Genomic DNA, 24351 nt, shown 5'->3' with positions numbered 1-24351 from the left:
CGATCTGTCCTGGAGCAGAGTGTTTGTTTAGTGTTGGTCTACTCTTTACACGCAAAAGTAGAAGCTCCCTTGAAATTCCTGCAGCGGCTGGTACATCATTGTTTGTTTTTTTAAAATAGAAGATGTATCTATTTTTAAATCCTGGATTATGAACATGCAAACACTGCGCAGTGTATATGTGTGGTGCCAGGGGAGGGAGAGGCAGGCCCCGAGGGGGGAAATGAGTAATTGTAGAGATAAAAGCTGGAACAGGACTATATTAACCATGCAGCTGACAGATAGTGTTTTCCTTGGGCGGGTACTGGGGAATGGAATTTTGTAGCATGAGGTCACCTCTTGATAAACCACTAGACGGGACAAAACCCTTGCCAGGTATTTTCAGAATTGCCTATTTAAAAAAAACAAAAAACAACACTGTAAATCCAGCTGATGAAATCCAATGTTGAAAGGTACATACAAGGGTACATACAGGTAGACCACGTAGACACACAAAAAAAGGACTTTCTCCATTTGGAAACCGATTCTGGATTTTGTTCTTGTAATGGAAAAAACTGGAAACTTTTGATTGGGGTTTTGCTGATTAGACAGGGTTGTTTTTTGTTTTTTTTTTAATAGAAATGGATAGTAAGGTAGTCCTTGGCTTAAGATCACAATAGAGCCCAGAATGTATCTTGTTAAGTGAGATGTTAGTTAAGTTATGGTTATGGTTATGACCTTTAAAGTGCTCCATGACTTAGGGCCGGGTTACTTACGGGACCGCCTACTGCTACCGATTGCCTCCCACCGACCCGTGTGCTCTCACAGAGAGGGACTCCTCAGGGTGCCGTCCGCCAAGCAATGTTGGCTGGCGGCCCCCAGGCGAAGGGCCTTCTCTGTGGGGGCTCCCACCCTCTGGAATGAACTTTCCCCAGGACTCCATCAACTTCCTGACCTTCGGACCTTTCGCTGCGAGTTGAAGACATACTTATTTATTCGCGCAGGACTGGCCTAGAATTTTTAATAGTTTTTATTATTAGGATTCTAATTTTATTTAATGGGTTTTATTGTTTTAAATGGATTTTAATTTGGCCCTATATTTAATAAGTTTTTTAATTACTGCTTTATTGTGCACTTTCTATTGTTTTATTTGGCTGTGAACCGCCCTGAGTCCTTCGGGAGAAGGGCGGTATAAAAATTTAATAAATAAATAAATAAATAAATAAATAAATAAAGTGAATTTTGCCCCATTTTACATCCTTTTTGCCACAGTTGTTAAGTGAATCAATGCAGTTGTTAAGCTAGCAGAAATAGCAATAGCACTTAGACTTATATACCTCTTCACAGTGCTTTACAGCCCCCTCTAAGTCAGCCAACTGCCCCCAACAATCTGGGTCCTCATTTTACCCACCTCGGAAGGATGGAAGGCTGAGTCAACCTTGAGCCTGGTGAGATTTGAGCTGCCAAATTGCAGTCAGCAGAAGTAGCCTGCAGTACTGCACTCTGACCACTGCACCCCTCTGGCTCCTAATAGCACAGTTATTAAGGGAATCTGGCTTCCCCATTGACTTTGCTTGTCCGAAGGTCGCAAAAGCTGTTCGCATGACTCCGGGATACGACAACTGTCGTAATTATGAGTCAGTAGCCAAGCACTCAAATTTGGATTACGTGACCACAGGGAGGCTATAATGGTCGTAAATGTGAAAAAACGGTCATAAGTCAATTTTTTTTGTGACTTTGAACTATCACTAAATGAACTGTTATAAGTCGATGACTATCTGTATATATTGTTGGGTGAAAATAGAAAGTTGAGGCTGCAATGTTTTTATTTTCTGCTGTGCTAAAAAAAGAGTCGGAAGTCAACTCCTTTTTTTTTCTTTTTCCCCTTCTGTCCCACAGTTTTTCCTTTTCCTTTTTTCCACCCCACGTTTCCCATTATATTCATTTTCTTGGTTGTTTTGTATTCTGATAACCCAATGATAAATTTTAAAAGCTTAAAAAATTACGTTCTGAGATCCTTTACCACTGTCTGTTTCATGGAGAATCAGTTTCAATCATTTTGAGAGTAGGAGCCGGAGGCTAAAACATATGAAGAACGGTTGCAGGAACTGGCTATGTCTAGTTTAATGAAAAGAAGAACTAGGGGAGACATGATAGCAGGGTTCCAATATCTCAGGGGCTGCCATAAAGAAGAGAGAGTCAACTTACTCTCCAAAGCACCTGAAGCAGGACAAGAAGCAATGGATGGAAACCAGGGGTACAATGCACTTACTTTCGCTACTGGATTACAAATGTGAGCATGCATGCCTCCTCCACGTATGCGCAGAGGGTCAAAAACAGGACATGATGATGTCCGGGTGGCTGGGTGGAGTCTCCCGCCTCCGGCCCTACCGGATCGTGCGAACCGGATAGATCCGGCTGAATTTCACCACTGAGGGAAACTAATCAAGGAGAGAACATAGAACTGAGGAGAATGTGAGTACAATTAACTAGTGGAATAGTTTGCTTCCAGAGGTTGGGGGCGCTCCATCACTGCAGGTTTTCAAGAAGAAACTGGACAGCCACTTGTCTGAAATGGTATATAGGGCCTCCTGCTTGAGTAATGAGTTGGACTAGAAGACTTCCACGATTCCTTCCAATTCTATTATTCTGTAGATCACGATATACCAGGGAGAACATAGGCCAGCTGGTACTTGTTGTGGTCCGCCAGCAGCCTGCGGACCTGGCAGCAGAGTTGGACAGTGAGGAGGCTGAAGAGGACAATGGGCCAGTCCTGGAGTAAGGCCTGGATGAGGGCTCTGCGTCAGAGGCAGAGATGGGGTCAGGGCCATCTGGGAGCGATGCATGGAGTCCAGAGCCTCCAGAGGTGGACAGCAGAGAAGCAGAGGAACAGGAGGAACCTGTTCCTAGTACATGCATGAGAAGAGCTGCCAGAAGGCAAAAGTAGCTGAAGCAAAAAAGACAACTCTGGAGTAAGACCAGGAGATGATTGGCCCCTCCCATAAGCCTTAAAAGAGCAGCAACAAGCTTTTGGGTTCTTTGTAGAAAAGCAACATTGATTCCATTGCTTCTTGTCAGCGTCTCTTGACCTTTGTGGGATTTATAATAATAATAATAATAATAATAATAATAATAATAATAATAATAATAATAATAATAAAAATAATAATAATAATAAAATTTATAATTATTATTATTATTATTCTTATTATTATTATTATTATTATGTGTGTGTGTGTGTGTGTGTGTGTTATATACCGCCCTTCTCCCGAGGGACTCAGAGCGGTTAACAGCCAGATAAAATAACTGTCAAGACACATACAATATTACTAAAAACAATAATTAAGAAACTTATTAAATTTGGCCCAAATTTTAAAATACTTTCAAACCCTATAAAACTAATTAAAATTTAAAAACCCATAAAATCATCTAAAAAATTAAAATTCAAGCCAGCAATGATTGCCAAGAAAAGCCTTTGGCAGGTTGCCAAAGACAACAAAGGTTGGTGATAAAGCCGAAGGACTGTTTATGAAGAATTTGTTTTGGACTAAGCTAAGAATGAATTAATTCTCAGCTGTTCTAATAAAATAAGTTTGTTCAGGGCTGAATTGTGTTTGGTAATCATTACTTGGGCCTCAGTCACAACAGTACTGCAAAATTCAGGGTCATGTAAAAACGATTGGTATGATATATCCATACAGATTTTTGCATTGGATTCACTGCCCTTTTATTTGCAGGTTACAGTGTGACTGTCAACACAATACCTGTGGTGGGTCGTGTGATCATTGTTGTCCAGGATTCAACCAGCTGCCTTGGAAACCAGCCACTACAGACAGTGCCAATGAATGTGAACGTAAGTTTTACAATAAACAGAAACTGACACAAGGTGCATTGAAGGGTTAACATACACAGCAGTGGTAAAATCTGTACCAGTTTAGTACCGGTTCGCTGGCTGCGCATGTGTGCTGTACACGCACATGCGCACCACACACCAAATGAGAGGTGCGCGCGCACAGTGCACGCCAAAAGGAGGCATGGGGTAAGTAGAACAGCGCGGGGGTGTGTGGGTAAGTGATCAGCTGTGGCACGCAATCTTTTTTTTTTTTACTTTAAAAAATATATTTTTTTACAACCTATTCGGCTGAATAGGTTGTAAAAAAATGCTTTTAAAAGTAAAAAAAAAAGGCTCTGATGATCGCGCAGCTCAGCTGTCATCATCAGAGCCTTTTTAAAAACCTTTTAAAAGCATTTTTAAAAGGCAAGCAGGCGACAGGGCGATTGGGTGGGCATGGATGGGGTGGGGCAGGGAATTTTGCTACCGGTTCTCCACAACCACCCACCGCCATCACTACCGGATCAGCTGATGTTTCAATGAATGTTTGTGTTGCTGCAGAGAGTCTTCCCCCTTTGGGGTCTTTTTGTGTGGGGCAGAAATTCTGACTTGGGTCTGCTTCAGCCTTCTGGTACAGGGCTTTGGTGAAGGATGCAGGGAAGTGCCACTGGTGGTAAAGAGCTGGAGGACCTTGGTCCAGTGGGACTGCATCATGGCCTGGAACTGGCTGATCATCGCAGCCCGCTGAGCCTCCAGGCGCCTGTACCTGGCCTTGCACTCTTGCAGGTCTTCCCTCTGCTTGGAAAGCCTATGCTCCTAGTCCTCAGTGAGGTGCTTCAACTGAGCCTCCTTCTCGGTCAGATCCAATTTGAACTGGAGTTTTGCTAGTTCCTTCTCTTAGCTCCAACTCCTGCTTCCTGTTGGGGCCCTAAGGAGCCCGGGTGGAGGGTGGAGGGGCGAATAGAGGCTAACAAAGCACTCCTTGATGTGAGTGATATTGAGTTAGCCACGCCCACCCAGCCGGTCATCAAGCAGATCATATTAGTGGTCCATGGGATATAAAATTATGAATTTAGTGGTCTCTGAGGTCCGAAAGGTTGGTGACCCCTGGACTAGAAGACCTCCTCCGTTTCTGCTCTATTCTGATTGATTGATTGATTGATTGATTGATTGATTGACTGACTGACTTGGGAAAAACAGGAAATGGAATGGAAATCAGGATGCTAATCTAACAATTAAATAAGCACAGCAGAACATAAGATTAAAATCAAATCAAAATGCACTCAGAACCTTTAACGTTAAAAAGGTAAAGGTAAAGGTTCCCCTCGCACATACTTGCTAGTCGTTGCCGACTCTAGAGGGCGGTGCTCATCTCCGTTTCAAAGCCGAAGAGCCAGCACTGTCCAAACACGTCTCCGTGGTCATGTGGGAGGCATGACTCAATGCCAAAGGCGCACGGAACGCTGTTACCTTCCCACCAAAGGTGGTCCCTATTTTTTCTACTTGCATTTTTACGTGCTTTCAAAGCTGCTAGGTTGGCAGAGGCTTGGACAAGTAACAGGAGCTCACCCCGTTACATGGCAGCACTAGGGATTCGAACCGCTGAGCTGCTGACCTTTTGATTGACAAGCTCAGCGTCCTAGCCCCTGAGCCACCGCGTCCCTTTAATGTTACCTTGAGAATAATTCAAAAAGGCTGTTGGAGAGTAGATTTTGGCTTTTTAAAAAAACAAATCTGAGGTATCGATTAACACAGTTCTTGAGTGGATCATTTTCAGTTGGCATTGACCCAGAAGAATGCCACCCAATAAGCATCCGGGAAGCCTTTTTAAAATCTTAAGAGTGAAAAGTGGTTAGAGGAGATAATACAGGAACCAATAAAGGGAGAGCCAGAACAATTCTTATTAAGGATTCCAACAGAAAACTATACAAATTATACACAATATTTAATACTACACATATTAACAGCAGCACGTATAGCTTACGCGCAAAATTGGAAGGAGGAGAACCCACCAACAGAAGAAGATTTAATTAAGAAAATCCTAGAATGTGCAGAGATGGATAAACTCACAAAAGAAATCAAAGAAAAAGAGGATACAGAATATTATAAGGTCTGGTGTAGATGGTATGAATGGTTGGAAAATAGGAAAGATAAGAAAATTGAATAACAGGGTAAAATGTAGAGGAAATAAAGGAAGATAGATAATATAAAAGTAGAATAAGATAGAATTAAAACATGTGTAAATAGTAAGAAAGGACCGCTTTGAATAGCTGATAAGAAACAGTGATATGTATATAAATATTGTATATTTGTCTTGTGTTTTAATGTGTTCAAAATAACAAAAAACATTTTTTAAAAAAACAAAAAAAACCTTAAGAGTGACCAGTGGGAAAGTGAGAAAGCTGGCTCTGAAAGAGTCAACTTTTAAGGCATTTTAAATGTTCGAATCAACCTTTTCCCCCTTCCAAGTTGGCAGGCAGCTCTGGTTCTTGGCCCTAGTATTATGCATCACTTCACGGGATCTCCTGCTGTTTTACATCTGCTGACGTTTCTGGCATTCTTCAAGGATGCCTGACCTAGAGAAATTAGACCTGGACTGGACTCAAAGAATTAAGGAAGGTCACACCTGGTAATTCTGGAAATGGAAAAGACCGGAACAATCACAGGGTCGCAGCTTTGTGTGGGAAGCTGACAAAATAGCCCAGAGCAAGACAGTGGAAAATTACTGCTGTTGTTGCCAAAAAAGCAAAAAAAAAAAAAAAGAAAGAAAAAACCCTACTTGAAGTCACTTGGTGCAGGGTTCAATTGAAAGAAAATGTGACTTTTACTTTGATCCAGATACGGACCAGTGGTGGGTTTCACATTATGTTACTACCAGTTTGCTGTGTACTCACCCACCCAGGTTCACACGCACATCTGCCTTCTGTGCATGCGCCCGGCCTTCCGTGCATGTGCCTGGCCTCAAAAAAGTGCGCAAATAGGATGGCATAGAGCCAGGGCAAGTGGGTGGCCCGCGATTTCCACTACCGGTTCAGGCGAACTGGTCTAAACCAGCTGAAGGCCACCTCTGGTTTGGATGATGCTTGCAGATGTTATTAAATTATTCAGGATGGCTGAAAAGAAGACCAAATGCAAGGATCTCAGCAATGTGGATGAAAAACTGAACAGCAAATGTTGTGCATCATACATAGGAGGTTCTGCATATTGAAATACAAAGATTCCAACTTCATAATAAACTATTATAAAGTTGGGAACTTTTTGTTTCAGTATGCAGAATCTCCTATGTATGATGAACGGCATTATATTTGCCTGGAAAATAATGAAGCTGGGATATTCATTAATTAATAATAGGACCTGGATTGATGGTGTTTGTGGCTGGACAGTTCAATCAATCTTATATAGGTAGTTCTCAACTTACAAAAGTTCAGTTACAACGGCACTGAAAGAGATGACTTACGACCATTTTTCACACTTACGACTGTTGCAGTATCCTCATAGTCACCTGATCAAAGTTCGGATGCTTGGCAACTGACTCATATTTATGACGGCTGTAGCATCCAGGGGTCATGTGATCCCCTTTTGTGACCTTCTAACCAGCAAAGTCAATGGGGAAGCCAGAGTTGCTTAACAACCCTGTAGCTAACTTCACTTAACAGCTGTGGCACAAAAGGTCATAAAATGGGGCAAAATTCACTGAACAAATGTTTCACTTAGCAGCAAAAATTTTGGGCTAAATTGTGGTCGTAAGTCAAAGTCGTAAGTACCTATATCAACTAGAAAAATTGGAGAACTTAGAGCAAAAATCTTGGAGAACTTAGTATTTAGATATTTATTGTGCAATAATTCTACATTAAACAGCGAATTTTAGAGAGGCTCAAAAATCAGTTCAGTTTGTAAGCGATGCTTTCCCATTATTTCATTATTATCTTAATATTATCTAGAAAGATGGAATATTTACACAGTGCCTTGAATTGAGAGCGTGAAGAGTTCAGTTGAAGAAGACCAACTCTGTACAAGAGGTTATTAGGAAAATAACTGAGGAGGAAAAGGTAGAGAAAAGGGATGGAAAATTTACACGGTGGAAACAGTACAGAAAAGGACAACCACCAGATTCCTGAAAGTGGAATAGCTTTGCTAAAAGCAAGCTTTAAACATTCTTAGCTTAATTAAAATGCGAAAGGCTAGAAACAGTTTAAAACAGTTTGTAAAAATGTAAAAAAAAATCACACAGCATAATGAGACTTCTAGAATTCTGCTTAACTCAAGAAAATGGGAAAATTGATTGGCATTAGATTATGGATAGTTATTTATTTATTTATTTATTTTTCAAATTTATATACTGCCCTATCTCCCTAAGGACTCAGAGCGGTTCACAGGCAGTTAAAATACATATAAATACAGATTAAAAAAAACAATTAAAAAACTTATTCTATTGCCCCAAATTTAAAATAGTATAAATAATAAAAACCATAACTTTAAAATCTAATCCAGTCCCGCGCAGATAAATAAGTGTGTTTTAAGCTCATGACGAAAGGTTCGGAGGTCCGGAAGTTGGCGAAGTCCTGGAGGAGTTCGTTCCAGAGGTGGGAGCCCCACAGAAGGCCCTTCCTGGGTGTCGCCAGACGGCACTGCCTAGCTGGCGGCACCCTGAGGAGTCCCTCTCTGTGAGGCGCAGGTCGGTGAGAGGTATTTGGTAGCAGTAGGCGGTCCCGTAAATAGCCCGGCCCTATGCCATGGGCGCTTTAAAGATTGTCACCAGCACCTTGAAGCGCACCCGGAAGGCCACAGGTAGCCAGTGCAGTCTGCGCAGGATAGGTGTAACACGGGAGCCACGAGGGGCTCCCTCTATCACCCGTGCAGCTGCATTCTGAACTAACTGGAGCCTCCGGATGCCCCTCAAGGGGAGCCCCATGTAGAGAGCATTGCAATAATCCAGGCGAGACGTCACGAGGGCGTGAGTGACCGTGCATAAGGCATCCCGGTCTAGAAAGGGGTGCAACTGGCGCACCAGGCGAACCTGGTGGAAAGCTCTCCCGGAGACGGCCGTCAAATGATCTTCAAAAGACAGCCGTTCATCCAGGAGAACGCCCAGATTGCGCACCCTCTCCATCGGGGCCAGTGACTCGCCCCCAACAGTCAGCCGAGGACTCAGCTGACTGTACCGGGATGCCGGCATCCACAGCAACTCTGTCTTGGAAGGATTGAGCTTGACGAAAGTTATAACGAAATACAGGTAGTTCTCAACTTATGACCGCAAATGAGACCAAAATTTCCTTTGCTAAGTAAGGCACTTGTTAAGTGAAGTTTTGCCCAATTTGCGACTTTTTTTTTTTGCCACTGTTGTTAAGTGAATCAGTGCAGTTGTTAATTTAGTAACCAATGTGAGTCATTGTCAAGCATCTGAATGTAAATCCCATGACCGTGGGGATGCTGCAACGGTCATAAGTGTGAAGAACAGTCGTAAGTGAATTTTTTTCAGTGCTGTTGTGACTTTGAACGGTCACTAAATGGACTGTTGTAAGTAGAGGACTACTTGTACTACTAGAAAATGTTGGTGATCAACGAGCATTTTGCAATCAGCAAATATGTGCACCAGTTTAAAGTTATCCAACCCAGAGGTGGGTTTTAGTAGGTCCTGACCAGTTCTGGAGAACCGGTAGCGGAAATTTTGAGTAGTTCGGAGAACCGGTAGTAAACATTCTGATTGGCCTCGCCCCCATCTGTTCTCTGCCTCCCAAGTCCCAGCTGATTGGGAGGAAATGGGGATTTTGTAGTAACTTTCCCCTGGAATAGAGAGGGAATGGAGATTTTACAATATCCTTCCCCTGGAATGGGGTGGGGATGCAGATTTTACATGCCCATCAAGCCATGCCCACCAAGCCCCGCCCACCAAGCCCTGCCCCGCCCACCAAGCCACACCCACAGAACCAGTACTAAAAAAAATTGAAACCCACCACTGATCCAACCACACAGGGGATGCGACAGACATTGTCGCATCAGCAATTCTGCTATTGCAAACAGGGCACTTGTGTCAATCAGACATTTTGCCAGCTTTTAATCGCCTTTTCTATTATTTCAGCCTGTAATTGCAATGGCCACGCCTATGACTGCTATTATGACCCAGACATTGAGCATCGGAAAGCCAGCAAGAATCGTTACGACCAGTTTGAAGGAGGAGGGGTCTGCATTGACTGCCAGGTGAGGCCTTCCTTTGTGCATAGCATTTCCTCTCGTTCTTTTGTGATACAGGTAATTCAGCGTTCGAATTTGTTTCGAATTGCATTGTTTCGCGGAGGATCTTGGCTGAGAAGAATGGGGACGATTATCTAGTTGCCAAAGAGCTAATTTGGAGGGAAATGTGCAGAGAAATTGCACTGAGGCTAGTTGTGTCTCCTTACCGTGTTTCCCCGTAAATAAGACCCTGTCTTACATTTTTTTGAACCCAGAAATAAGCGCTTGGCCTTATTTTCGAGATATTATTTTGGGGCGTGTGGAGCAAGACGGGGCTCCTCTTGCCATCTTACCTGAGTACTAGCTCTGTCTCCCTAACCCTAACCAGAGGAAATGGCGGGGACTGGCTTTGCATGCAGTTAAATATTTTCAGTGGGGGGGGCTTATTTTAGCGCATGCGCTCAAAAGGCCGATTGGGCTTATTATCCAGGGAGGTCTTATTTTCGGGGAACCAGGGTAGTTTAATTACAGATAGTCCTTGACTTAAGACCACAACGGAGCCCAGAATTTATGTTGCTAAACAAGGCTAAATGTTTGCGCCATTTTACGACTTTTCTTGCCACCTTTGTTAAGTGAATCGTTGCCCTTGTTAAGTTGGTCACATGATTGTTAAGTGAATCTGGCTTCCCCTTTGACTTTGCTTGTCAGGAGGTCACAAAAACTTGATCACCTGACCCTGGCGCACAGCAGTTGTCAGTTTGCCAAGCATCTGAATTTTGATCCGGTGAATTTTGATCCAATGCTGCAACGGTCATAAGTGTGGGGAAAAGGGTCATAAGTCACTTTTTTTCAGTGTCATTGTGACTTTGAATGGTCACTAAATGAACTGTTGTAAGTCGAAAGTTACCTGTGTTTTAGGAGAATTATATTTTTTCTTTTTTTATCCTAATTAATTGTGACTTTGGGCTTTTTCTCTGCTGGTCTACCCACATAATGCAGTTTGTTTGTTTGATTGATTAATTGTATCTTTTTTAAAAAAAAAAGTTTTTTATTTTATAGACAAACAAACAATACATCAGTCATTCCTTCCATGTGACATCTCATTGTTTTCTTCATGGCTCCATCTTTTTGTTGTTTCTTCTTTCTTCACTTCAGTTTAATCTCTTACCATTTTTTCACAAGCACAGTATTCTAATTATACCTGTCTTTTACATAATTACCCGTTGCTTATCTGTATCTTTTTTCTAACCAATGTTAAAATTTATTCCATATCTTAAAATATTCTGAATCCTCTCTTTCTTTGATCATCAAAGTTAATCTATTCATTTCTGCACAGTCTAATTTTTTTTTAATAATTTCTCCTTCCAGGCGTATTTTCTCTACTTTCCAATTTTGCGCAAAAACAATTCTTGCCGCTGTTACTACATGTATGATTGAATAATTGTATCTGTCGGATTTCATGATGTCTGAAAATAATGGCAGCTAACAGACCGATTATTTTGCAGCATCATACAACGGGCGTTAACTGTGAGAGGTGCAGTCCGGGATATTATAAATCTCCTGATCATACCATAGATTCACCTTATATTTGCTACCGTGAGTATTTTCTCTCTGATCTCTACACCTGTATCCTTATGAGGACATCCCTCCATAGCCTGTCTTCCCAGAGGGTGGAAAATCTTATGGGGCGTCAAAATAAAATATGTGTCAAGGTTCCAGAAAAACCTCTTCTGCATAAAAAAACCTCAAAAGCCATTGTCTTTCAGAGTTCTTTACTAGCATGAGGAAACTGGCACACGATGAGTGAAATTCCAAAACTGAACTTCCGGATTCTTTTCCCAGTTATACAAACCCCAAGAGTCCCACCCCCCTAGCCCCTTTGCTGGTCACATGGTCCCACATTCTTCCAGTTCATTCATTCATTCATTTATTTGATTTTTATACCGCCCTTCTCCCGAAGGACTCAGGGCGGTGTACAGGCAAATAAAAACAGACAAGACAATAATCTATAAAATGCAAAATTAAAAAACTTATTATAATTTTCCTAAAATTTTAAAATATATAGAAATTAAAACCCCGTTTAGAATTAATAATAAAACTATACAATCCATAAAATTTAAGCCAGCCAGCGAATAAAAGATCGTCTTCAGTTCGCGGCGAAAGGTCCGAAGGTCAGGTATTTGGCGTAAACCCGGGGGAAGTTCGTTCCAGAGTGTGGGAGCCCCCACAGAGAAGGACCTTCCCCTGGGGGCCGCCAGCCGACATTGCTTCACCCTGAGAAGTCCCTCTCTGTGAGAGCGTACGGGTCGGTGGGAGGCATATGGTAACAGTAGGCGGTCCCGTAAGTACCCAGGCCCTAGGCCATGGAGCGCTTTAAAGGTCATAACCAAAACCTTAAAGTGCACCCGAAAAACGACAGGTAGCCAGTGCAGTCTGCGCAGGAGGGGTGTTACGTGGGAGGTACGAGATCCTCCCTCTATCACCCGCGCAGCTGCATTCTGGACTAGCTGAAGCCTTCGGGTGCACCTTAAGGGGAGCCCCATGTAGAGAGCATTACAATAATCCAGCGAGAGGTAGCAGTGCATGAGTGACTGTGCACAAGGCATCCCGATCAAGGAAGGGGCGCAACTGCCGAACCAGGCGGACCTGGTGGAAGGCCCCCCTGGAGACGGCCGTCAAATGGTCTTCAAACGGCAGCCGCTCATCCAGGAGGACACCTAAGTTGCGCACCCTATCCTTTGGGGCCAATAACTCGCCTCCAACAGTCAGCTGCAGCTGCAGCTGACTGAATCGAGATGCTGGCATCCACAGCCACTCCGTCTTGGAGGGATTGAGCTTGAGCCTGTTTCTCCCCATCCAGACCCGTACGGCTTCCAAGCACCGGGACAGCTATCGGGACAGGAATATCTTCTCGCCACTCTTCCTGCAGATGTGAACACCATCCGACCTTGACTGCTTGAAGAATGTTACCATACCCCTCAACCCCCCTTCTTCCCCTCAGGGGAAAAATGTGGCAGCGTCTGGAACCCTAAAGTCTAGTATGGTTTCCAGGCCTGACAATGAGGACATCCCTCCATAGCCTGTCTTCCCAGAGGGTGGAAAATCTTATGGGACATCAAAATAAGATATGAGAGGTGGCCCTTGAAATAAGTGAAGAAAATAAGTCTTCACTTAATGAGAATGATTAAGACCAGAGTATCCGTTGCTAAGTGAGGTAAAGCATGTTGTCACCTGACTTCTGTCCTTAACAATGACAGGTCTGTCAATTCCTAGTTGCTATTGTTAAGTGAGGACTTCACATGATTGCAACTTCTTGCTGGCTTCCCCTTTGAATATTTTATAGGAGACTTATGCTAGTAAATTTATTATAAAATATAAAATATACCGTCTAGCGCAGGGGTCTCCCAACCTTGGCAATTTTAAGCCTGGAGGACTTCAACTCCTAGAATTCCCCAGCCAACTTTGCTTAAAGTTGTCAAGGTTGGAGACCCCTGGTCTAGTGTGCTAGCGAGCCATTTTGGCCTAGTAGTAAAGGCATCAGGTTAAGAAATCCGGAGAATGTGAATTCAAATCCTGCCTTACCCATGAAAGCCGACTTTGGGCCAGTCACCAAGAGACTGTGAGTTCTAGTCTTGCCTTAAACATGAAAGGTGATTGGATAACTTTGGTCCAATCACCAGGAGATTGTGAGTTCTAGTCCCACTTTAGGCATGAAAATGGGCAGGATGACTCAATCACCAGATGATTGAGTTTTAATCCCGCCTTAGGCGTGAAAGTCAGCTGGATGAGTTTGGGCCAGTCACTCTCTCTTGGCCCAACCCACCTCACAAGGTTGTTTTTGTTGGAAAAATAGGAGGAGGAAGGAATAGCAATAGCACTTAGACTTATATATACCTCTTCATAGTGCTTTTACAGCCCTCTCTAAGCCAGAGGTCCCCAACCTTTTGGACCTCAGGACCACTAAATTCATAATTTTAAATCCGTCAGACCACTAATATGATCTGCCTAATGACTGACTGGGTGGGTGTGGCTAGGTGGTCATGTGACTGGGTGGGTGAGGCCAACTTGATGTCACTCATCTTGAGGAGTGCCTCCCCGGCCTCTATTCGCCCCTCCCCTCCCAGTCACTCCTCGCCTGCCCGCCTGGGCTCCTTAGGGCCCCAATAGGAAGCAGTTGCTGAGCTAAACAGCCACCATGAGAAAGAGTTGGCAAAACAGCTCCATTCAAATTGGATCTGACCAGGAAGGAGGCTCAGCAGAAGCACCTCACTGAGGACTATGAGCATAGGCTTTCCAAGCAGAGGGAAGACCTGCGGGAGTGCAAGGCCAGGTACCGGCGCCTGGAGGCTCAGTGGGCTGAGATGGTCAGCCAGTTCCAGGCCATGATGCAGTCCCACTAGAACAAGGCCTTCTGCCTCCTTGCCACCAATGGCACTTCCCTCCAGCCTTCGCCCAAAGCCCCACACCAGAAGGTTGAAGCAGACTCTGAGTTGGAATTTTTGCCCCTCTCTGACCCACACAAAAAGACCCTGAAGGGGGAGACTCTGCAGCAACACAACCGTTCATTGCACGTATCTGTCCCAGGGGCTATAGTTTGAGGACCCCTGATTTAGTGCAATATAAAAAATGCAAATATTTTTTCTGCGGACCACCAAAATTTTCTCATGGACCACCAGTGGTCCACAGACCACCAGTTGGTGACCGCTGCTCTAAGCCGTTTATAGTCAGCCTATTGCCCCCAACAATCTGGGTCCTCATTTTACCCACTTCGGAAGGATGGAAGGCTGAGTCAACCTTGAGCCTGGTGAGATTTGAACCGCCAAATTTCAGGCAGCCGGCAGCCAGCAGAAGTAGCCTGCAGTACTGCATCCTAACCACTGCGCCACTGCGGCTCTGAATATTCAGCTTGTTTATAGCCTTGAGTTATTTGTAGGCAGGACATTAATCAAACCATAAAAATGCAGGCGTGATCATTCATCATCTCTCCTTCTAGGCTGCAACTGTGACTCAGACTTTACTGATGGCACCTGTGAGGATTTCACTGGCCGCTGCTACTGCAAGCCAAACTACTCAGGAGAACATTGTGATGCTTGTGCAGACAATTACGTGGACTTCCCCCATTGCTACCGTAAGTATTAGACTCGGAACTTAGCACTGGTCCCATAACTCTTGAGTGTCTGCCTCTCCTGGGGTGTTGGAATCTTTCTGACCATCTACAAAGTTGTGAAGTCTTCAAGAGGGTCAATCTGAGGCTAAGCTATTTCATGGAAGGAAATAATGGATTTCCAAGTGCAGCTGATATTTTGGAATCCAGATTGGACTACAAGGTAGACCTCGATTTACGACCACCGTTGAACCCAAAATGTATGTTGCTACGCAAGACAGTTGTGAAATGAGTTTTGCCCGGTTTTTACCACTTTTCTTGCCACAATTGTTAAGTAAATCTGGGTTCCCCATTGACTTTGCTTGTAAGAAGGTCGCAAAAGATGATCACATGACTTGGCATACGGCAACCGTCATAAATACAAGCCAGTTGCCAAGCACCCGCATTTTGATCATGTGACCACAGGAACACTGAAACCGTCATAAATGTGAAAAATGGTCATGTTGTGGCCCGTCGGCCGCCAGCCCCTCCAGCATCCAAACCAGATGAGGAAGAGGCGTGGGAGTCAGGACCACCATCAAGGCAACCTGAGAGCTCTGAGGGGGGAGAGGGAATGGAGGTGGGAGAGAGAGAGAGAGAGACAGAGATGTAGCCTGGGCCATCCTCAGATGGAAAGTTAACAGCCCCCAGGTCTGGAAGTGGCTGATGAGGAAGAGGAGGAACAATTGGGTCCGGTGCCTGACATATGGATGCGCAGAAGGCAAAGGAGAGGAGAGCAGTGAAAATCTATGGGCCGATCCTTGGGACAGAATCCATCTTTCTGCTGGGAGACTTGTTAGATTGCTATGAGAGAGAGAGAAACTTTTTGCCAGTGCTGCTGGTGCTCTTAATAAAGGGAACATTTATTTAACTACAGAGGGTTTGTCATGTTTGGGAGCCTGGTCAGAACAGGTCATAAGTAAGTCACTTTTCTTCAGCGCCGTTGTAACTTCAGTCACTAAAAAAAGCATTGTAAATTGAGGGCCACCTTTATTTATGGAGAATTGGATTTATTTTAGTCTAGTGTTTAACTACTTTTAAACGTAGTATAAACTACATATTTAAATTTAATTTTAAATTTAAGTAATTACGTACTTAAACGTAGTTAAACGTGGCTTAGTGGGTAAGACGCTGAGCTTGTCGATCGAAAGGTCGGCAGTTCAGCAGTTCGAATACCTAATGCCGCGTAACTGGGTGAGTTCCTGTTACTTGTCCCAGCTTCTGCCAACCAAGCAGTTCGAAAGCACGTAAAAAAATGCAAGTAGAAAAATGGGGACCACATTTGGTGGGAAGGTAACAGTGTTCCGTGCACCTTTGCCATTGAGTCATGCCAGCCACCTGACCGCAGAGACGTCTTCAGATAGCGCTGGCTCTTCGGCTTTGAAACAGAGATGAGCACCGCCCCGTAGAGTCGGGAACGACTTGCACGTATGTGCGAGGGGAACCTTTACCTTTTTTACCTTAACTACTAACCAACTTTCTCATTACATAGGATTAATTTTTGTGTTGTCTTTTCCTTCATACAGCGATCTCAGTTTTATCTTACAATGCTACCGGAGAACAGGTCCTTCCAGCTGGGCAGATAATAAGTAAGCTTTTGATTTTATTTTCGCTTTTTGAAATTCTCATGCTACCTACTAGTAGCAAAGCGATGGTTTCTTTAGGATACAGAATCAGGATAGAATCCTGATATCCTAGCAGGATTTTACTAGAGGTCAGGATTCTTCTTAGCTTCATACAAACCTTGCGTGATGGTTCCACCTTTCTACCTTCTTTTCCAGACTGTGACTGCAACGTTGCTGGAACAAGTGGCAACACCTGCAGGAAAGATGCTCAAACTGGGTTGTGTTTGTGTAAACCGAACTTTCAAGGGACGCAGTGTGATCAGTGTGTACCTGGCTACTACGGACCAAATTGCCAACGTGAGTAAGCCCTAGCCCAGTGGTAGTCAACCTTTTTATACCTACCGCCCACTTTTGTATCTCTGTTAGTAGTAACATTTTCTAACCGCTCACCGGTTCCACAGTAATGCTCCGTGTATCGTCGTCTGCACATGCCTCTCGCGCATTGTGGATTGGGTTGGGGGGGGTGCCGGCTACCAGCTCTGCTTGTCTGTTAAAGCTGGGTGGTGTGGGGGGAGATGCGTGAGCTATTCTGGGACGAGGCCCTTTTGTTTGTGGTCGCATTATAGCGCTATTTAGTTTCACTTATGTAATGTGAACTAAACTTATGCGCGGGCGATACAAATAGTATATTTTCAGAAATTTAAATTGTCATGGGGAATTTTATGAAAACCTAATGAAAATGTTTTTAAATAATGCTATGAAATTTTTTTTTAAAGTCAATTAAATTAAAAAAAAGGAAAGTGCTTCAGTATCGGACAAAACCCCTACTGCCCACCATGAAAGCTGGAACGCCCACTAGTGGGCGGTAGGGGCCAGGTTGACTACCACTGCCCTAGCCTGACCAGTGATGTAAAAGCTCATGAGATGGTTCCCTGGGAAAACTAGTTTTTGAAGGATGGTTGAAGGAAGGGAGAGAAATGGTAGGATCCAGATGTGACAGGACAAAGTTTTAGGCATTGATAGAAAATAAATGAACTATTCTATCTTTACTAAATTTTTTTAGACGATGTCCTTTCTTCAGGGTTATAAAGATAGTCCTTGACTTATAACTGTGAGCCGTTGTGACACAGGGCTTAGAATGCAGTATTGCATGCTGACTCTGCCCACTGTCAGCAGTTCAATCCTGACTGGCTCAAGGTCGACTTAGCCTTCCATCCTTCCGAGGTGGGTAAAATGAGGACCCAGATTGTTGGAGGCAATATACTGATTCTGTAAACCGCTTAGAGCAGAGGTCTCCATCCTTGGTCCCTTTAAGACTTGTGGACTTCAACTCTCAGAGTTCCTCAGCCAGCTTTGCTGGCTGAGGGACTCTGGGAGTTGAAGTCCACAATTCTTAAAGGGACCAAGGTTGGAGACCCCTGGCTTAGAGATGGCTGTAAAGCACTGATAAGCAATATATAAGCCTAAGTGCTAGTGCTATTGCGTGGAGACAATTATGGTCTGTAATTATGGTCCTAAAATGTTTAACCTCCCCTCTCACAGTTTGCCAGTGCTCGGGACCTGGATTCTACGAAGGGACCTGCGACAACGAAACTGGACAGTGTCTGTGCCGAATTGGGTTTCAAGGCTACTTATGCGACTCGTGTGCTCCTGGCTATTTCAGCTACCCGCTCTGTCAACGTGAGTTGTCAAATATGGAAGAGTAACAGAATTACAGTGTTGGAAGGGACCTTGGAGGTCTTCTAGTCCAGCTCCCTGCTCAGGGAGGAAACCCTATACCATTTCAGACAATCCAATCTCTTCTTAAAAACTTCCGGTGTTGGAGCATCAACAACTTCTGGAAGCATGTTTTCCCACTGATTAATTGTTCTCACTGTTAGGTAAATTCTCCTTAGTTCTTGGTTGCTTCTCTCCTTGATTAGTTTCCATTCATTGCTTATTGTCCTGCTTTTTGGTGCTTTGGAAAATAGATTGACCCCCCTCGTCTTTGTAAGAGCCCCACAAATATTGAAACCCTAGGGGACACACGATAGCAGGGTTCCAATATTTCTGGGGCTCCTACAAAGATGAGGGGGTCAGTTGAAAGTAAGACAAGAAACAATGGCTGGAAACTAACCAAGGAGAGAAGCAATCTAGAAGTAAGGATAAATTTCCTAACGGTGAGAGTAATCAACCAATAAAACAGCCTGAGACAGCCCCTCAAATATTGGAAGACAGCTCTCATGTCACCCCTAGTCCTTCTTTTCATTAAATTAGAAATACCCAATTCCTGCAACCGTTCTTCATATGTTTTAGCCTCCAGTCCCCTAATCTTTGTTGCTCTTCTCTGCTCTATTGGCAATTGGCCCATAGGCGTTACGCCAAGCAGGAATAGACAGTGAAGTCAAATACAGGTAGCCCTTGACTTACGAACACAGTGGAGTCCAGAATTATGGCGTAAGTCATTGCGGTCATTAAGCGAGGTACCCAATTTTTTGGAAAATCATGTCCTTCTGAGAAGGCGCAACAGTTGTGCTTCTACAGTGGTGCAAAGCAGCTTCTGCAAGAAGCCCATGCATCGCAGTAGTTGAGGTAAAATGGGCAGCCTATAAATTTTTATAAATGAATGAATAAATAAAATAATACAAATTTTTGAGCACAGTATATGGTGATGGAGGTAAAATCTTATTTTATAATAATAACAACAGAGTTGGAAGGGACCTTGGAGGTCTTCTAGTCCAACCCCCTGCCCAGGCAGGAAACTCTACACCACTTCAGACAAATGGTTATCCAACATCTTCTTAAAAATTTCCAGTGTTGGAGCATTCACAACTTCTGGAGGCAAGTTGTTCCACTTATTGATTGTTCTAGCTGTCAGGAAATTTCTCTTTAGTTTTAAGTTGCTTCTCTCCTTGATTAGTTTCCACCCATTGCTTCTTGTTCTACCCTCAGGTGCTTTGGAGAATAGTTTGACTCCCTCTTCTTTGTGGCAGCCCCTGAGATATTGGAACACTGCTATCATATCTCCCCTGGTCCTTCTTTTCATTAAACTAGATATACAGAGTTCCTGCAACCGTTCTTCATACGTTTTAGCCTCCAGTCCCCTAATCCTCTTTGCTGCTCTTCTCTGTACTCTTTCTAGAGTCTCCACATCTTTTTTAAATCGTGGCGACCAAAACTGAATGTAATATTCCAAGTGTGGCCTTACCAAGGTATTATAAAGTGGTATTAACATTTTGCTAGTCTGGTTGATCGTTTTTTGACAAGAATCCCAATTACTTAACTTGGTGAGCTTCAGGATCGTATAGACCAGGGGTCTCCAACCTTGGTCCTTTTAAGACTTGTGGACTTCAACTCCCAGAGTCCCTCAGCCAGCAAAGCTGGCTGAGGAACTCTGGGAGTTGAAGTCCATAAGTCTTAAAGGGATCAAGGTTGGAGACCCCTGGTATAGACTATTTCTGAACTTCTATAGTAGGTTAATTTTCTCACTAAGGTCATGAGGTTTGAAACTTACAATCTTTTTTTTTTCCCCGGTTAAAGTTTGTGGCTGCAGTGCTATTGGGACCTTGCCCGACGGCTGTGACGCTTCCGGAAAATGCTACTGCAGACCTGAATATGGCGGACTCCATTGTGATCAGTGCAGTTTTGGATATCACTCCTACCCTCACTGCCAAGGTATATCAGTATGAGAAAGGATTCATAGAAAGCATCCATTACGGGAAGTCCTCGGTTTATGACCACTTCTTTTAGTGATCATTTGAAGTTACAACCAGTCTTCACACATAACAACTGTCACAACATCTCTCTGGTCGCATAATTGTAATTTGGATGCTTGGCAACCGGCGTATATATTTATGACTGTTGCCGAGTCCCAGGGTTCTGGGATCACCTTTTGCAACCCTTCTGACAAGCAAAGTCAACAGGGAAACCAGATTCACAGCTGTGTTACAACTGAACAATTGCAGCGATTCACTTAATGACGTGTTGTAAAATGAGGCAAAAATCACCTGACGACAGACTTGCTTAGCAGCAGAAATTTGGTGCTCAGTTTTGGTCATAAATCAAGGGCTAATTGTATTATCCCCACCTCCTGCTTAAAGGGAAGCTTCCCAGTTGTATCCCATAACAACCTCTTTGTGAAGTGAGATGGGCTGAGAGAGACTGATTGGTCCAAAACTATCCCGTGTATTCTATAGATCAGTGGATGATTGTCTTTTGGGGCACTAATTTTATTTCATTGCATGGTTACAAATGTATCTTGCAGAGATACTAAACAAAACTTGTGTATTCTTATTATTTAATTTGCCTTCCCAGTATGTATTTATGTGCCTGCCTTTCTTCCTTCCTTCCTTCCTTCCTTCCTTCCTTCCTTCCTTCCTTCCTTCCTTCCTTCCTTCCTTCCTTCCTTCCTTCCTTCCTTTTTTCAAAAACATATCATTGTGTAAACAGTGTGGTACAAGAGTGTCTTACATTTTACCACTAATAGAACAATATTCTTCATATTTAATACAGTTGACAATCTTAAAGAGTTTTAGTAATAGTACACATATTTTGTTGAATTATAATCTTTCATTTTTGATTATTTGATATTTCAGTATGTTATTTTTATACCAATCCACAAATTCTAACCGTCACTCCTTTTAAATTATTATACAAATAATAATTTATAACTAATGTATAACTTATATTAGTTATAAATACACAGATTTATATTAAATTATAATCTTCCATTGTTTATCCCCTTTCTAATTTTTAATTATGCCACTGTTACGTTTAAAGAATATCCCCTTTCTAATCACATTTTCATACAAATTAAAATAATATTCATCATATTTACGTTTGACAAGTTATATAATTCTAACAATAATACACATTTTTGTTAAATTATTATCTTTTATTATTTTCTTATTCAATATTTCATATGCATTTATGTGCCTTCCTCTCGCAGCTTGTTCGTGTGACCTTCGGGGCTCAGTGGACAGCAATTGCAACTCCATTGGACAATGCAACTGCCATTCAAATTATGTCGGACAAAGGTGCAACCACTGTGCCCCAGGCTTCTATGGGTTCCCTTCTTGCACAGGTGAGATATCGGTCAGTTTCAGCCTGCTTTTGGATGTGGAGAATCCATCTTGTTCCATATTGCAAGGTTCTGCGCTGCTATACTTAAGTTTTCAGTAGATTATATTTATTCCTGATTACTTTTCTCCTTGTTTTGTTGAGACTTTGGGAAAAGTTCAAAGAAGAGTAACTAAGGTGATCAAGCTTCTGGAGATAAAAACGTATGAAGAACAGTATTGTGACCCAGGCCCAAGTAGGTAGTAGTAAACGCAATCAGTTCAAAAACAAACAGATTTTAGTAGAACAGCTGACAATTAACTCATTCTCATCATAGTCCAAACTAAATCAAAGCAAATTCTTCATAACACAACTCTTCAGTCTGATCACCAACCTTGGTCTAAGTAGGCAAACTGCCAAAGGCTTTTCTTGGCAAAAGTTCAAAAGCAGAAGATGCCGATAAGAAATAAATGCAGCAAGACAAGGAGCAAAGCTATCAACGTTGTTTTCCGACAAAGAGCCCAAACGCCGTTGTTGGTTTTTTAAACCTTATGGGAGGGGCCAATCATCTCTTGCCTTCTGGCAGCTCTTCTTATGCGTGCATTAGGAACAGGCTTCTCCTGTTCCTCTGCCTCACTGCTGTCAGCATCTGGAGGCTCCGGAGTCCGCATCTCACTCCCAGATGGCCCTGGCCCCATCTCTGCCTCCGACGTAGAGCCCTCATCCGGGCCTTCTCCAGCCTCCAGGACTGGCCCATCTTCTTCCTCTGCCTCATCGCTGTCTGACTCTGTTGCCAGCTCTGCAGGCTGCTGATGGATCACAACATTCAGTTGCAGGAATTGGGTATGGCCAGTAAGAAGGACTAGGAGGTAGTGTTCCAGTATTTGAGGGGCTGCCACAAAGAAGAGGGGGTCAAATTATTCTCCAAAGCACCGGAAGGCAAGGCAAGAAATAACGGATGGAAACTAATAAAAGGAGAGAAGCAATCTGGAGCTAAGGAGAAACTTCCTAAGAGTGAGGACAATTATCCTGTGGAGCAGCTTGCCTTCAAAAGTTGTAGGTGCTTCATCACCGGAGGCTTTTAAGAAGAGGCTGGACTGCCATCTATCTGAAATGCTACAGAGTCTCCTGCTTGAGCAGGGGGTTGGACTAGAGCAGCGGTTCTCAACCTATGGTCGGGACCCCATTGGGGGTCGAATGACGATTTGCCAGGGGTCACCTAAGACCATCGGAAATATGGGAAGTATACTTGTGAGTTGAAGAATCGCACTCCAATGGTTGACTCCACAAGCCAGCTGCAGGCTCTTCAAATCGCTAGCAGAATTTGGCTTCAGGTGCAATCAATTAAAAAAGAGAGAAATCTTTGCTCTGATGTCTCCCTCTCAAGCCAGCTGCAATCACTCCCAATCGCTAGCCTAATCTGGCTTCAGGCGCGATAAATTCAAAACGAAAATAATTTTACGGTTGGGGGTTGCCACATCATGGGGAATTGTATTAAAGGGGTCACCACATCATGGGGAATTGTATTAAAGGGGTCGCAGCACTATAAAGGTTGAGAACCACTGGACTAGAGCTTCCACCTCTATTCTGATTGATTGCCTGATTCGCAAATCTGCTACACTCTTAAAGAGAAGATAATTTAAGATAATCATAATTTATATACAGGGTATGAAAAACACAAAGCTTGCTAATAGTTAGTAACACAATGGTTAAGTGACTGGCCAATTGCCAAGTTGTCCAAATTTTGATCACGTGACCATGGGGATGTTGCAACAGCCGTGTGAAAAATGGTCATCGGTCATTTTTTTAAGTGCCATTGTAACTTCAAATGGTCACTAAACGAATGATTGTAAATTGAGGACATATGTAAGTTGCATATGTTTTTCATCAGAGAAACTTCAGGACAATAAGAGCCGTGATGGCACAGTAGTTAGAATATAGTATTGCAGGCTAATTCTGCCCACAGTCAGGAGTTCGATCTTGACTGGCTGAAAGTTGACGCAACCTTCCAACCTTTCAAGGTCAGTAAAAATGAGGACCCAGATTGTTGGGGGCAATAGGCTGACTCTGTAAATCGCTTAGAAAGGAATGAAAATCACCATGAAGTGGGATATAACTTAAGTGCTATTGCTACGGTATGAATACTTTGCTATTTTTTTACAGGATCAAAATAAATTCAGTGAGAGATAAAATCAAATGCATACAAAGTTCATTTGTATGCATTTTGCAATTGCTTGCAAAATGTTATTGATGGGATTAATTGATTGCATATCTCTAGGCTGCACAAGTGATGTTTCTGCACTTTTTTCCAGCTTGTGTCTGCTCCATAGAAGGGGCTCTTTATGATACCTGCAATCAAGAAACTGGTCAGTGTACTTGTCGTCCCAGAGTAACTGGGCTGCGCTGTGATGCCTGCATTCCCGGGGCCTATGGATTCCCAGACTGTCAAGGTAATCACAACACTCCATATCTTTGACATTGCCAGAGTTAAATCTTGTTTCAAGATTCAGGGTTCATCTAAATGTTGGGCTATTAGACTATCTATTACTACACCAGGCCGTGTTGCTAACCTTGTTTTAAAATGGATTTAGTCATAGTCTTTAGTGGTGTTTCGCAACGTGGCAGCT

The 24351-nt window shown here is 43.2% G+C and overlaps 1 protein-coding gene across 1 annotated transcript in view; it reads left to right on the top strand.

Moving 5' to 3' along the window:
* LAMA5 (laminin subunit alpha 5) overlaps positions 1-24351 on the top strand; it is a 295290-nt gene that overhangs the window by 121873 nt on the left and 149066 nt on the right. The window contains exons 7-16 of the mRNA XM_058176711.1: positions 3714-3829; positions 9888-10006; positions 11485-11575; positions 14973-15107; positions 16649-16711; positions 16904-17044; positions 18230-18367; positions 20207-20341; positions 21615-21749; positions 24037-24174. Coding sequence (XP_058032694.1) covers positions 3714-3829; positions 9888-10006; positions 11485-11575; positions 14973-15107; positions 16649-16711; positions 16904-17044; positions 18230-18367; positions 20207-20341; positions 21615-21749; positions 24037-24174 — 1211 coding nt within the window. The remainder of the gene's footprint in view (positions 1-3713; positions 3830-9887; positions 10007-11484; positions 11576-14972; positions 15108-16648; positions 16712-16903; positions 17045-18229; positions 18368-20206; positions 20342-21614; positions 21750-24036; positions 24175-24351) is intronic.

Source organism: Ahaetulla prasina, chromosome 3 (genome assembly GCF_028640845.1).
Source record: "Ahaetulla prasina isolate Xishuangbanna chromosome 3, ASM2864084v1, whole genome shotgun sequence".
In the NCBI taxonomy this organism is placed as follows: domain Eukaryota; kingdom Metazoa; phylum Chordata; class Lepidosauria; order Squamata; family Colubridae; genus Ahaetulla; species Ahaetulla prasina.
The sequence above is the reverse complement of the archived record's forward strand: the minus strand, read 5'-3'. Positions and strand labels throughout refer to the sequence as shown.